General features: G+C 47.2%; 1 protein-coding gene across 1 annotated transcript in view; it reads right to left on the minus strand.

Annotated features, from left to right (window-relative positions):
* LOC119381724 (acid-sensing ion channel 4-A) overlaps positions 1–16329 on the minus strand; it is an 88106-nt gene that overhangs the window by 12254 nt on the left and 59523 nt on the right. The window contains exon 5 of the mRNA XM_049412876.1: positions 2853–2961. Coding sequence (XP_049268833.1) covers positions 2853–2961 — 109 coding nt within the window. The remainder of the gene's footprint in view (positions 1–2852; positions 2962–16329) is intronic.

A 16329-nucleotide genomic window follows, 5' to 3' on the forward strand; every position in this document is an offset into this window, starting at 1 on the left:
TAGTACACCGTCGGTGATCCAAAACCGCCCTCACGCCTCGTCACGGGAGTCAGGAGGAAGCTCGATTTCTGCGGGAGAAGAAGAACGGACCGGGCCATCGCCTTAGGAACCGCTTACAAGGACACCAACAACCGAGGTACCCTCAGGTGGCATGCGTACACGCCTATGATGCTTGAGGCCACCAGAGCTTTCTATATTTAACAGCGAAGCTCATCTAGCTCGGCGTAAAATGTCTGTCATGACCCAAAACTATCGTCATCGTGAATCGGCACGCGCTCTCTTCGTGCTCTTGCATATCTTCGGCTTTGCTCCCAGAACACGTGCGCCTATTTCTCCGGCGTGGTCTGTAATACCTCTGATGGGTGAGTAAACGAGTACAGAAAGAAAGAAAGAAAGAAAGAAAGAAAGAAAGAAAGAAAGAAAGAAAGAAAGAAAGAAAGAAAGAAAGAAAGAAAGAAAGAAAGAAAGAAATTCTTGCCGACAAAAAGTTCTTCACGAGGCGGTATTCGAACCCGCGTGCCCTCGATCCAAAGGTGGGCCTTCTAACTACTCGGCTATCAGCTAGCAGAGCACAGCATAGCCTCGTATAGTATAGTGTAGCAAGGGGCTGTGAAATGGAAGTGAGCCTGAGGCGGAGAGGTGGGATAATGAGAAGGAGTGAGAGGAGGAGGGGAGAGAGCAAGGCATAGCACAGAAAGAATGAGAAAGGGAGAAACAGGGAGAAAGAAATGCAAAAAGAGGAAGAAAGGGAGAAGATCAACGAAATAGAGATAAAGAAATAGAGTGAGAGTGAGTTACCGAGAGGGATGGAAGATAGAAAGAGCAAGAAAAAGAAATTGACAGCGAGAGAAAAACAAATAGGAATAAACAGAAAAAAAGACAGAAAAAAATGAGAGGAGAGAAGAAAGAAATAGAGGAAGGAAGAAAGAAACTTAGCAAAACAGCAAAAGCCAGGACTACATAGGTGCCCATCAGCTCCCGCGTCTCTTTAGCATTGCCCATTTAGTGCATGGTATACGCTATGCCTCTACAAGAATTGGTCGAAGCATTTAAAGGGACACTAAAGAGCAAAACCAATTTTTCTCGCATTAGTAAAGTAGTCTTCCACGATACCAAAAACACCACGCTTTCTGCGCGAAGACGCTTAAAAGAAAATACAGGTGGCGACGCCACCTTGGAATTCCCGCACCATTTGCCGTGACGTCACATATTTTTGACGGCGCCTACTTGGGCCTGCGTAGTTCCTAATCGGCTTAATCGAAGTACATTGTCCTCTGAGGGGGCCAGAGACTTGACATAACGAGTTTGTGGAAATTTCGTCGAGCCAGTGGCGCCAAAATACGTTAAATGCTCTTTGAAATAATTTACGTCACGAATTACAAAGTTCGGCGCGAAATTTAAAAATGAAACTTTGAACTTGGTTTTCTCCTCTAATAATAAACCTATGGTGGTGAAATAAACTACACAAGAGTTCTCCCAGCACACTTTATCAATCTGAACCAATTCATTGTTTCTCTTTGGTGTCCCATTAATGGCGACCAAGATCTTCATGACGGCGTAACTCACAGCGCGCGAACATTGGAAAAAAGGGACAGAGTAGAAAAAAAAAATTACACCATCTCCCGCTAAAGGGGACCATGAGGCGATGCGAAGCCGGAGCACTTGCACGATCGCGTTCCGTTGGCGTTCGTTGGGCATGCTACCGACCTCGCGTCGTGGAACGCGAAGAGGGACGCTACGCGCGTCGTATCTTCCATCTAGCCTGGCCGTTAATTCTCACAGGGCGAGCGGGGAACGCGGTCGACAGGGGGGCAGCGTAGGAGAGGAGAGAGAAGGGGAGGGGACGCGCATGCGCTCGACCTCATCACGGCGTTGCGCAGGAGAGAATTTCGGCATGTCTAGCCCGCGTTTCAGAGGAAGAGTGGAAAGGGGGAGGGGAGAGGGGTATGGGAGAGGAGGAGGGGAGAGGGGAAGGGGAGAGAGTGGAGAGGGAAAGGGGAGAGGGAAAGTAGAGAGGGGGAGGGGAGAGGGAAAGTGGAGAGGGTATGCGCATGCTCAGTAAGGGTGGTCACGCCGCACACCACCGGATTGAGCTCGGCCTTAAGATACTTCGCATCTAAAAAATCTTCCAGAACAATGCCCGGTGCTGCGTGGGTAGTGCGATGAAGACGACGAACGGGACTAAGATGACCACTACTGGATTCATCCGTATTGTACATATAAAACGGGTCTGCCACTGACACTGTCTCGGTGATTCATTTTCTTTCTTTTTAATGCGGAAAGTTTGCGCTAAGTCGCGCAAAGCTTGGCACAGTGAAGATGATCGATCCTCAAGCAAAACCTACTTACAAAACACCAAACCCAGTTGCAACATAGCGAAACCTACTTACAACATGTCGAAATCTAGCAACAACTAGTTACAACATAGCAGCAACCTATATTAGCCTAAACACTTGAGGACTGACCAGTTACTCCATGGCAAGCTTTGCGCGACTTAGTGCAAACTTCCCTCATCTTTTTTTTTTTTTTTTAACCATTACAGATGAAATGGAATCACTATGTCGCATAATATTCCTGCAGCGAGAAACAGTTGACTGGTCATCGCGAGAATATGTGCTGTGTTTGCCTCTTTAGATATGTTGGGTATGTACCTAAAGTTCGTGTTAATTTATCGGCACTCTTCAACGTATTCCAGAAATTCTTACATTACCTATAGTGAAAGAAGTTAGATTAACACCCCACTTTAACTTCATTGACGTAGCATCGGGGGCAAGTTGGCACTCTTAACATATTCCAGACGTTCTGCTGCTTGCGTTACGTAGTGAAAGAAATAGATTATCACCACACTTTACCTTGAGTGACGTTGCAAAGGTCGCAAGCGACACGTCCCGAGGTCGAAAGCTCGTCGAGGCAACCGCACGTTCGAAGCAACGCCGCTTCGCGGCAGAGTGTTTGACAAAACTGAAAAAAAAAAAAGAACATGACGAAACACAAATCGCATACACCTCCGAGGAAGGAGGAAGTACACAGGGCGCTAAGAAAATAAGTGGAACTAAGACCGTAGATCGGCAAACTCACTCATAAGTAGACTCACTCAGACTCAGATCGGGCCGGGAGTCAGAGTCTGAGTGAGTCCGTCTGAGTAGTATGTTGGTGAGCTTGAGTCCGAGTGAGCCCTATAAGAGCAAGCTATATTTCTTTGGTGAGTCTGAGTAAACTCCCCCCCCCCTTTTTTTTTTTTTTTTGCCGACCTATGAGTAAGACAGCTGGCATTCGTTTACAACATGCTCGTATACGCTTCCAGAAATGTAACCCCAATGTGATTGTGGTCATTGTGGGAACTGTGTTCGTGGGTGTCCTTGGATAACTGACCCGACGAATATTTAGATAACAAGTGAATGCTTATTGCAATTTACACTGTAATTTTGCTTCCTTTACTGTTATAGAAATCTGTGAATTCACTTCGCGTAGGAGGAAGGTGACAGAAAGGCAGAAGGCAGTATAAGGTTAACGAGAAAAGCTTCCAGTTTGCTACCCTACACTGGGGGATCGGGGAAGGGGAATAAAAAGATGAAAGAGAGAAAGAAAGAGAGAGAAGAGGAGGAGGAGGAGGAAAAAAACATGGTTGATCCCTCCGTCATAGGAATCGCAATAACACGAAAGTAAAACGTGCCCTTATAGAAGTAACTGAATGTTTACTGTACATTGATATAAGACTGTTTGCACAATGTATATTGATGTCTGGCAGCTATAGCACCGTTTAACGTACATGCACCCACTTTGATACTTGGTGGTACATCTCCATCCCGGCGACTAACGTCCATGTTAATTGATTACACAAAACCTTGTGGTAGCTGTAGTAGTTAGCGGGGAAAGCGTAAGCAGAGAACGAGTTGTGATAGCCAGAAGAGCGTCGCATATTCGACGCAGAACTTGGTCGCCATACTGCGGCATGATAAAATGTGATTGAACACGACGGCCGGACTAAAGGGAAACGCCAAGCGCGTCGTGCATCCCCCCCCCCCCCCCCCTGGTGGCCCGGCCGCAATTTTTCTCGGGGCGAGCACGTAGGCAGGCAACGCCGGTGGTTAGAGCCAGGTGAGGCAGGCGCGCGTCGCAGAGCTATTTTTCGTTTGATTAGCGTGATGCAATGATCAAGGCCGACGCTTTTACGACGCTTGGGTTAAGGTCGCCACCTCGCGGTGTGTTAAGGCATTGGACAAAATTGCACTTCTATAGAAAACGCGCCGAATGGGACGAACGTGTAACGCGTTGCAGGTACTAATCGCGGAGGCCACAGTAATAATGAATTACTGTTACTTTGCCGCTCCCAGAGGGCAACACCACCCCTCTGACCGGGAGAGTGGTAGATATAAAAGGCGCGTTTGTAAACCCTCTAGAGTCTGTGACCGTGGCGCAGGTGGATAGCCGCGCCCGGCATCTGTTGTTGCGGACCGAGCGGTCGTAGGTTCGATGCTCGTTGACGGAACATTTTTCTTTACCATCTGCTCGTCTACATTTTTTCGACGTCATTTCCGTGACGGAAATACGTCACTGAAGTCTTGGTGGACCCGGCATAAAACACTTTCGTGTTAAAAAGAGGTACTGAATTCACCGAAACGTGCGGGACTGCACCACAATAGACGATCTCACCGCTAGTTGCACTACGCCACCGCTGCCGCAGTGCATGCTGGTACTTGTAGTACTCGGTACGTTCAGCTGCTGACAGCTGGTGCATTGGAGAGCTGCCATTAACAGGCTTTAGCGGCTGTGTGCTGGGATGCTACAACAGGAGCCTGAAGCAAAAGGACTCGGATTTTACGCGTTCTCAAAGGATTTCAAGCTCCGACAGGAATGGTGCGATAGTCAACGAAGTCGGACTGAGAGGCAACTACCGCGCACTTTCTTGTTCAACGTGTTTGTGAACTGCCTGTGCATGATGCATCGTGGTTTAGCAGTGCCCTATTGCGTCATAACAACCTTGCTGCGCTAAACGATGGACGATAAGCGACAGCAAAAGTTGATATAACGCGAGCTCGATCCCCTTGCCTGGGCGAACGCCGCCAGCGGCGACAGATTGGATACAACGTCCGTTCCGGGCTCAACAGAGATCGCTTTAATATATAGGGAGACCTAACCCGACCTCTCACCAAATGCTGTCAGCGTATACGAACGAGGACATGTAATACAAGCCAAGATTATAACTGCATGCTGTGTACAGCTCGCGCCGTGGAGCGCACGGCGAAAACTCGGCCGTGCCGGCATCGCAGCCAACTCCGCCACCGGGATTTCCCTATTCCTTTCAATATGCGATATTATTGTGATGAGCGGGCAACAGCGCTAGCAAAGCTGAACTTCGTTATGAGTGTGGGCTATGTAACCGTACACTGTCGTTTCGAAGCGGTAGGCCTAGCGACGATACTGGCGCCGAGCCACCGGCTGAGGCCGCCGCCTCCAGCCGGAGCGAGCTACCTACTGTTTATCCGCCGCATTGCGTGTGTCGCCAAAATCTCTTGCTGACTCATCCATCCCTTGCACAGCGGGAAATATTATGCCATTCACGAGATTTTTGTGATGTTAACCTTTGGCAAACGGCATGAGCGGCCAGTCACCGTTCAGCGGACGCGCCTCTATAACCTGCTTCACGGCGACCGTTTTATCTTCATTCACTTTAACTTATTACTGTGAGCGAAGTCCTGCGTTGACACACAGTCTACATGGAAAGTGTAGCCTCGACAAAAAAAAAGCGCAATAAGCTTCTTTTTTTCGTCCCTCGGCTTGTTTTTTTCGTCCTGTTGTCGTACTAGCGGAGAGCTCTACGCAGTTTGGGCAAAGTTATTTTCCGGATACTGTAGCTGTGTCGCTTGCAGCTTGCGTTCACTGAAGAAGATATTTGCTCTCATGAGGACAGGAACGTGATTACTTTTTTTTTTCAATCACTAATATTTATTCAGCGAAACGACGCGAGCTCATAACCCGACGAGACGACCTCGTCACATGTAGCACTATCAACTGTTCTTTTTTTTCTGTGAGCGCTAGGATGCAGTTTAACCTGAAATAAAATAACATAAATTGTAGGTGCGGACACAGTTTTCAGCGCGTTCAATCGCCTTGCGTGTCGAGGATTGGTGCTTAACGCCAATGTACCTGAAACACGCAGCAAGCAGCTGCACCAGCAGCGCTCCGAGACTACAAAAGATGGCGGCAGTGCCACCACAGAACCACTTTGCCACTGTCGGAAACATCGCGCATGCGCAGATGGTCTGGTGAGATTGGTCTATTTCGAGGCTTTCCGCACAAGCCCGAGGCCCTGAAAAGCACAAGAGTGTCTTCACTGCCTCGTAGGCCGACGAGATAGGGGACTGTGTTCGTGTAATGTCCTAATACCGTGTTATGACCGTCAGTTATTCGAACTGCGACTTGTTTTTCTTTTCGGCCACCGTCAAAAGGCCTACAATATATCTAATAGTTTTTTTGACAGACCTTTAAACCGCTTCGCCTGTATTATGCAGCCGCAACTGGGACCTGTGCGGCCAGACGTATACATATCAAGCGACCTGCTGTGTTTAAGGTTCACAAGACAAACGGTAAATATACGCAATTTGACAATATAGAGATGCTATAACGAAGGTCCTCGCGCACGTCGAAAGTGTAAGATGGATCGCTGAAGCAGGTCGTCGAGGCCCACTTCGCGGAGGTACGGCGTGATCCGGCTGTCGTTGAAACTCTTGCTGCATCCGCGATATGGTTCAGGGCAGCCATCCTCGATCTTGCGCTGCATAGAGTGGCGTACACGGGGAACGAAAAAAACAAGAAAAAGAAAGTCATGCCGTCCTTAGTCACTGCTACAGTGAAACGAACGGAGTGAGAATTGTTAGCCAAGGCAAAGAAGGACAAGCCTTGAGTGGAAATGCAGCCAAGTAATTGACAAGTCGCGGGAATTCGCTCTACTTCTGTAGGACATCAACGATGGTTAGGTGCATACAATATTGCCCTCATCTGTACGGAGTTGAAACCGACGGCAGGTGAAATTAACTTATTCGCTAAATGAATGTAATGGCATTGGATAACGTGTGTGCCATCGGACATGGTGATTGAAGGTCACATTAATATCTCTTCTCTAAGGCCACTTTCGCAGGGAATTGCGCTGTAAAGACTCCGATGACGAGGCACTGAACTGATTGCCGACGCCGGGCGCAGGGGTTTCTTTCTTTTCTTTTTTTTAACAGGCACTCATTGCGACATCGCCAAGGACCTCCTAGCCCCCCAATCAGGGATGAGACAAGGAAAAAGCAATAGTACTAAAAATCATAGGCGTGCGCACGATTCTCCATTACAGGGGCCAAGTCTCACCGCAGCGCCTCCCCCCTCCCCCTCGTTAGTCGAGTAGGAAAAAAAAAAGAAAACCTACAGCATGGATGCAAAAATGAAAATGAAGTGTTGGCATTCTTGTCACAACGGCCTGCCATAAGCCACGCTGCGCATTAAAAAATGGCGGGAAAGGTCTGACTGAGTAAATGTATGGGACAGATTTGGAACCCCCCCCCTGCCCCCCTCGTGCGCACGCCTACACTAAGAACTGTGACTCTCTTTTTATAGAGTCATATGACTCTGTGTAGCACTCCCTTTAGAGCGGCACGTTGACCCTCTTTAGGAGAGTCGTGGAACGCACGACTTTCCAAAAGAGTGTCAATGCACGACTCTCCTAAAGAGCGTCAATTCGCCTCTCTAAAGGGAGTGCTACAGATGTGACTCTTACATGTATAAAAAGAGAGTCAAGGACACCTTTTTTTCTTAGAGTGATATGCTGAAAGCTACAAAGGTAAATCAGGCGTAGATCAGACTCGCTACCCACGTTGGGAATAAGGGAAAGAGGAAATTGAAAGAGCAAAACAGGAAACAGTGAACGTCAGCAAAACAGTTTTACGGAAAAGGAAACGCAGTATTCTCACCATTCTGATGCTGATGTAGCTCTTGCTTCCGGGCGTAAGTGTTATACCACCCCGTTCAAGGCTGGGCAGAGTGCCAAGCGGGTGAATCAGAATCCGAGTTCCGAACTCGGGCGAGATAATGTCCAGGTACTCGCTGCGCTCAATGTTTAGTGTTAAACGCATTCCTGCAATGAACGTAACGAGAAGATACCACACTTACGTAAGCATGCACAGATAACTTGGCCAGTATGAGTCGCTCTATAATGTAGCCTTGAAAAATTAAGACACTAAGAGTGTCCCAAGAGACCGTTAGAAACCAAGTTGAACAATAGTTTTAATGTTAACAAACATGTATACTTATTTGACCTATATCGCGATCGATGGGTGTTCATTTTCCGCAGTTCCCTGAACACTAAGTGTTAAAGCAGGCCTGTAGGTATTTCAGTTATTCGACCATTAGGAACACAGCCATACGTCACGCAGTGCGACTTTCCGACGTGTAAAGGTCATGAATTAAGAATGCAAATTTTACAACGTGTCTTGTATACAGATTTTGTAACATGATTGACTTATGACAAAATTCAAGGTGGAGGTTGTGGTCACAGTTTATCCGGATCACGCGTGATATATCTTGGATTTTCTTATTGAAGATTCCGCAAAGAAGTTGAACGGGTTAAGTGTTAAAATTTCAAAGCTCATCTGACATTACAAACTTCACCCGTCTTGCGGTGAGAGGCTCCAAACACATTTAGGGTGTTCGAGATGGAGCGAAATAAATTAGAACTTCAGATAAACTGCCTTGAATGGACCCATATTTCTTTTATTCACAGAGGCGATGCCCTAAAAAGCTGTAAGAATTTGTTGATCGTGTGCATCATTTTACTTTAGTGTGTTCATATAACAAAAATTACAGGAAATATTATGGTGGCCTTTAGACTAAATGAAAGCTCTGCAAAGGAAAGTTGAACACCGCCAAAAATAAGGCACACAGCAGCAATGACAATGCAAACATGCCGAAAACCACGAAGCCATGTTTAGTGCAGGAGTAAAAAGAAGTACAACGGACTGCCTATATAACTACAGATTAACGAGCAAAGAAAAAGAGAGAAAATGTTTTCGGAACTCTCCAAGGAAAGTAGTAGAAACCACTAAACAGGGCAACCCGAGATATTAATAGTTCCTTAAGTTGACATTCGACTGAGCGCTACTATGCATGCATGTGCACCTGCCAAAACTTCCAAATTATCCGTATACAGTTCTCAACTTAGACTAAATCGCCTTACACTTTTGGTAAACTTGCGTCATGTTTTACGCGATGTAAATCCTGTTCACAAAAATTACCGCTCGTTGGCCTGAGAACCTTTCACGCATTAGCTCACCGCAACGGTACACTTGCTTCGAGTCAGTTTCTGTATAGAAGTTTCTGGAGAAGGCAAAACTGGCAAAAGTAAAGACACGCGCGCTCTACGTGCGCTAAAGTCACTGGAATAGTTACTGGTCTAAATATAATGTGTTGCGCGTCACTATTTGGCGTCCATGTTTGTCAATGCATGTGCGCTACCGCATAAACGCAAAACATCGCCAATAAAGTACGTATGTATTCCTATAAAGGCGTGTGTGTATAGGTCAGGCACAACGTTTATTGACGAAATGTTCTCCCTTTCCTCTTTTTGGTTTTGGTCATAGCAACCTTTACGAATAATAAAGTTCGCAGGTCGACAGTCATCTGTGTAGAGATATACCCGTGCACCCGCCAAGGTTCTTCTTACCTAAGGTGGGACCCGTCTTCCGAACTTTCCGCATCGATTCGTTGGCCAAGCGGATCGTCTGGCAGAGTCCATATCGAGGTGAAGGGTATGATTCGACGCGCAGGATGGAATGGCTGCAAATGCGCACATCGCTTAGTCAGCGAAATATATATCTGGCATCACTACATCCCCCTTACCGCCTCCGTAGCTCTTACTTCATAACGCTACATCAGCTGTTTAAGATGGCTAAAATAGAGAGAGAAAATCTCAGGCTTCATTAGACAACTGACCATGTAGCGCCGACTTACGCTTTTCGTGTACTCGCGTCATCAAACATTTTCGACACGGTACATTTTGCCGACTCTGAAGTTGCCCTGGGTGAACAGAATGACAACGGAACGAAAGAGTATCGCCCATCATAGGGGTGCGCACGGGGGGGAGGGGGGGGGGCAAAGTTTGCCCCATACATCGACTTAGTAGGAAGGGGGGCGCTGCGATAAACCTTCGCTTATCGACTTGAGATAGTTTAACGTGGGGCCTAAGTGTGAGGGGCAGATCACGTGGGAAGTCAGAAACAGGCAATCGAGCATTGATTACTGTCTCATGACAGAAGGAATATATGACAAACTCAGAGAGATGAGAATAGACGAAGAAGGCATTAACAGCTTGGGTAGTGATCATAAACGCATAATATTACAAATGGGATATAAAACTGAAAATAAGAACATAGAATCAAAGTTTGGCAGCTCGTATCTAAATGACAAACAAATAACAAATATAGCCGCAAGAGTCGAGGAAAAAGTAGACGAACTACCAGGCAAAGACTGGAAGTATAGTGAGCTGCTACATGTAATCACGAAAGAAATGGAAATAGAGAAGAAAACCATTTGTTGGAAAGGAAAGAAAAAGCCAAAAAGTTGGTGGAACAAAGAAATCCGGGAAGCGATCGAGAGGCGACGTCAGGCATCACGGGAGCACAGACAGGCAAAAAAGGAGAAGCGGCCACAGGACGAAGTCAACCAAATATGGGAAATATATTTAGAGCAAAAATCCATTGTGCAGAAATTAGTCGAGGCAAAAATTAAAGGTGAAAGTGAACGCTGGATGACAGAGATTCGCGAAAAGAAGAAGGCCGCGCCTAGGATTTTTTGGAGCCACCTAAAAGCGCTGGGTAGGAAGTCTGTCACAATGCAACAACATATGGTAGATGAAGGAGGAAATAAATTGGAAGGATATGAAGCGCTAGGTTACATCCGAAAGATAACAGCCGATTCGTTTAAAAAAGGTCCCCCAGGGGATTCCCCCGGTGAGTAAAAGTACGCAAAGGAGTGCAACCGAAGAAGATGTAGTACTAGAGAATTTCAATTGGAAGAAGGCCGAAGGAAAAATTCCTAAGCGCACTACTCCGGGCTTAGATGGGGTTCCCGTCAGCCTCATTAACGAACTCGGACATAACACTAAAGAAGCACTGCTGAAAGCCGTAGAAAAGTGCTTACAGGAGAGGGAAATACCAGACAGTTGGAGAAAAAGTAGAATGAACTTAATCTATAAAGGCAAGGGAGAAAAGGATAACATTCGCTCGTATAGACCGCTAACAATTACATCGGTGCTATACAGGTTGGCGATGCAGGCAGTAAAATTAAAAATAGAAGCGTGGGTAGAACAAAATGATATTTTGGGAGAACTTCAGAATGGATTTCGAATCGACAGGCGGTTAGACGATAATCTGTTTGTTCTTACCCAGTGTATAGAAATATCTAAAATAGAAAACAGGCCCTTATACGTAGCTTATCTAGATATCACCGGGGCGTATGACAACGTTAATCAGGAAATTTTGTGGGATATATTGAAGGAAGTGGGCATAGGTGACGACTGTGTACAGCTTTTGAGGGAAATATACCGAGGAAATACAGTTTGTATAGAATGGGAAGGAATAAGTAGCAAGGACAGCGTTGAAATTAGCAAGGGGCTGAGACAGGGATGCCCTTTGTCCCCGCTGTTATTCATGCTGTACATGGCGAGGATGGAAAAAGCGCTAGAAGGTAGCAACATTGGATTTAATTTGTCACACAAACAGGTCGGAGCGATGATTGAGCAGAAGCTTCCAGGTCTATTTTATGCTGATGATATTGTCTTATTTGCGGACAGTCAAGATGATATACAGCGACTGGCAGATATATGCGGAAGGGAGTGTGAGGCTCTAGGACTAGGATTTAGTGCAACAAAATGTGGATTGATGGTATTCAATGATCACGGAGACCATACGGTATTAATACAGGGCCAAAAAATACCGAGGGTAAGCGAGTACAAGTACCTCGGAGTATGGGTAAATGAGGGGGATAGATATATGGAGGTACAAGAGAAAGCATCGGTAGCAAAGGGAAAGAGGAATGCTGCAATTATGAAGCACAGAGCTTTATGGGGATACAATAGGTACGAGGTGCTTCGAGGGCTGTGGAAGGGTGTGATGGTTCCGGGGCTTACATTTGGGAACTCAGTGGTGTGCATGAAGTCAGAGGTGCAATCAGGAATGGATGTAAATCAAAGGACGGTGGGCCGCCTCGCGTGGGCGCTCACGGGAAGACGACAAATGAGGCGGTAAAGGGTGATATGGGATGGACAGGCTTTGAAGTGAGGGAAGCGCAGAGCAAAATGAGATTCGAAGAGAGGCTGAGGAAATGAAGGAGAGTAGATGGGCAGAGAAGGTTTTCAGGTATTTGTATAGAAAAAGCGTTGACACGCAGTGGAGAAAAAGAACTAGGAGGCTCACCAGTAAATATACGGCTGGCAGTGCGGGCGATATGGCAACAAGGAGCATTAAGCGGAAGGTCAGAGAGGCGGAGAGGACTTATTGGATGACAGCGATGGAAAAGAAGCCGGCTCTGAGTAACTACCGAAAAGGAAAAAACGAAATAAGGAGGGAAAGGTTTTATGATAATTCAAGGGGAAGCGCTTTACTGTTTGAAGCAAGGTCGGGCTGCCTTAGAACGCGTAGTTATAAAGCGAGATTTAGTAACGAAGAAGAACAATGTACATGCTGCGGGGGAACTAAGGAAACGATGGAACATGTACTGATTGAATGTGGCGATATTCACCCAGGTATACGTGTGGGCACGAGTCTACATGAAGCCTTGGGTTTTAGGGACAACAATGGAAAGCTGAACACGTCCGCGATAGAAATAAGTAAGAGACGGTTAGAGTATTGGTGGCAGAAAAGTAGAGATAAAGAACAAAAATAAATAATGGGGGAAAAATAAGGTCATTCTGCCTTAAGAGGCAGAGAGATGGACCGTGAATTTATATTTTTTGGTATAATAACATAGATTTAATCAATGTAGATAAGGTATTTGGCCAACATGAAACAAGGAAGCTTTTTTTTTTTTTTTCTCTTCGAGCCTGGTGGCAGACATGTCACCGCCCCGTTTTAAAGGGGACGCTCATAGCATCCATCCATCCTCCTCCCCCCCCCCTGAAGGAGAACCATGCGCACGCCTACGGCGCCCATCATGGTAAAATACGGACGGCGACAACTTCAATAAAGCTGCATGTGGACACACCTCTAAAGGTTATACAGAAACAAGACCAATGCAATTGACGTCACTAAAAACCGCAATGCCTTAAACGACGCTAAATAAACAACAGCTTCACCTCTCGTCGAAGCAGTTGCGTGCATTGTACGTGCACTGCACCACAAGGTCGTTAGCCTGGTGGCCAAATTTCTGCAGCTGGTCCTTGGTGGCGATGAAGTTCATCCACATGTCGCTCAGGTCCATGGTGCGGCTGCTCTTGAGGAACTCGTCCACCGTCTTGTAGCAGAGCTCGCTGTCATCCTCGTCACCGCTTCCGCCGCTGTTTCCATTTGTATTGGAGTAGCCCTTGGTCGTGGGAGAGAACATGTCCCGAGTCTTTCCGTGCGCAGTCCTCGAAGCACCTCCATCCGGCGAAGTCGTGGTCGTGAAGCCAGTAGTAGGGTAGCCCGCCTTCGCCGCGATGTCCTTGAGGTAGTCTTCGAAGGTGCTTTTGCGAAGCAGGTTCAGGTTGCACACGGTTATGGCCGGAAAGTGCAGCTCTTCGGCGTGCACTTCTTCGGTGGCCGTCATGATCGGGTACGAGAAATAGTTGCTAGTCAGGAAGCTGATGTGGTAGAGGAATCCGCCCACGGCCACGACCACGATGACGACCCACAGCATGCGGCGCAGCCTGTGAGTGGACGCGATGCGATTGAATCCGTGCGCGGTGCAGCGTTCGGCGAACTGGCGGTTCAGCGTGCCGAAGCTGTCCTCCTGCTCGTCGTCACCTTCGTCGTCCGTCATCTTCTCGTGCGGTTTCATCGACTTGTCGCCGAACCGCCGAACGGCGGACATGTCCGGAACACAGCCGAGAAGAATACTGGAAGCCGGGAGACCGGCCGCATAATAGATGTACGTTTTTCGGGGATGGGTCAACTCCGTGGCGTGCACCCACATCGTGAGACCCGGAGAGCAGCGTAATCGAAGTAATGCGGTCCATCTTCTAAATACCGACGACTGCGCGACGTCTACTGTTTGTTCTGGACAGCGGAGTCATCATTACTGCGGCTGTATGTCAGAGATTAAATACACACTCAGGAGAATGCCAAAAGGCATATAAGCTCATCCGACATGGGACGTTGTTAGCGTAATGCGGTTCGCCCCAGAAAAGAAAGTTTAGGTGTGTCATAGGCAACGAAATGGCATTCGCGGTGTCTGCAACGATTTGAGCTTGTGTGATGCGAGCGGCGTGCCCTGAAGCTAGCGTTTAGAAGGTGCTATGAATTGCGCATGAAACACGTCCTTAAGGGCAGTATTGTCTTTTGAGTACCCTAGTACAACGCGCATCACGCCGCAGCTATAAGCGTGATTCCCTCATATGTCTTTTAGCTATCTCGCATCGCGTATACAGTGAAACCTCGGTAATACGAATCTCACGGGACTACCAAAAATATTCGTATTATCCGAAATTCGTATCACTAGGAAGCATGGAAAATTAGCATGCGACAAAAGAAAGCTGGCGTACATTTTCATTTATTGTTTGTCAGGGCTGCGGCAACGTCAGGAAGAATCATGAATGTCAGTTAAGTTTTGAGATGTCGGCAATCATACCAGCACTCGTAAATATATGACCCGTACGCGCGCATTTAATTAATGAACCAGGTTCGTTGTGACCTGCGACACTGAGAGGCCGTGACGCGTCTCTGAAGGTTTATTCTGGCCGTAAGAAAGGTGTTTTTCTTAAACCGTGAATCTGACCATTTAGCGGCGCGGCGCGCATGCCCACGCTTGCGTTCCCGCGCTCGCACGTGCTTGGCGCTTCTTTCGCGGCAGCGCGGACAGCACCTTTTCGTACCTGGGTGGTAGCGAACGTTCGTATCAAACGTAGCTGGGTGAAAATCGGTTCGAAACAACCGTACTACATTACATTGCAGGCCAATGGGCCGTGGCAGGGACCAACGAAAAAGTCGTATCACCCCGAAATTCGTATCAGCTGTGATCGTATCACCGAGGTTTCACTGCACGTATCGATTCATGAACCAAAAAATAAAGCAAAAGATGCACCGGTGGCTCCCTCGCCACGACGCTGGCGTCCTCGAGGCGTGGCAGCACATTTTAGTGCGTTATGTGTAGGGCTCCGTGTTTTCGGTTTTATCCGGAAAAATTCCATAAACATTCGCCGGTAAAATTTTTGACAATTCGGATTTATCCGATAAACTCCGATTTCAAGGGCCAATATGTCTTGGTTCCGTTCTTTATCGAAAGGGCAAGTGCTATAGCGCTCATTGATATACCTTCTGGTTTGACGGATTTAATGTTTACCCAGCGTATCTGTATTAGGCGATGTAGCTGTATTGTGCTCCGACTCAGCTTCCTACATGCAGAAGCTTCACAAGGACTTGCAACTTTCCAACCCCGAATTCAAATTGCTTCACTTCAAAGATACGTGCCACCTACTCAACAACGCTCTGGAGGATGGAGTCAGGACGAGCTCGCTTAACGTAGTTCACGATTTTGTTGTGCATTGAAGTCGTTTAAGTTTAGTCTTGTGTGCTTGGCCATGGGCATGACCATCAAGTCGCTGATGACGGTATGTCCGTCAAGGTGGTTCTCTTTTTATGAAGCTCTAGAAGATATTTTGGACAACTGGCGCGCCATTTTGTCTTTCTTGAGAAGCGACGAAGCCACGGGAACGAAGTGTGAGAAGCTCAAGAGTCTTATTTCATCACCTGAAGCTGTGCACAACGTGCTCGTTAAGATGAGGTTTCTGAAGACCAATTCGTGTGCCGTGCTCGCAATCATAAAAGAACTTGAGGCAGAGAGTACCCTGGTACACCAAGTTTATCCCATACTGGGGGTTCGTTTGCACGCACTCATCAGTCAATGGCGTGCTCCAACCGAGGTCTTCGCATCAGATGTCAAAGTCTGTTGGACCTCCTTCACGAGACTGACCGCTTAACGACTGTCGCAGACTTTCACGGACACTACGCTGCTGTCGCCGAATAGTGGAGACAGACATCTGAGAGGAACCTGTGCGATCAACTATACAGTACACCAAAGAATCGTTTTGGTGTGCTCAAATTGTGAATCCAAATGTGAAGCATGAGCTGCCCTGCGCGTTCGAAGCCTATGCGCCTATTT

The sequence above is a fragment of the Rhipicephalus sanguineus genome, chromosome 2 (assembly GCF_013339695.2).
Source record: "Rhipicephalus sanguineus isolate Rsan-2018 chromosome 2, BIME_Rsan_1.4, whole genome shotgun sequence".
Taxonomy (NCBI): Eukaryota; Metazoa; Arthropoda; class Arachnida; order Ixodida; family Ixodidae; genus Rhipicephalus; species Rhipicephalus sanguineus.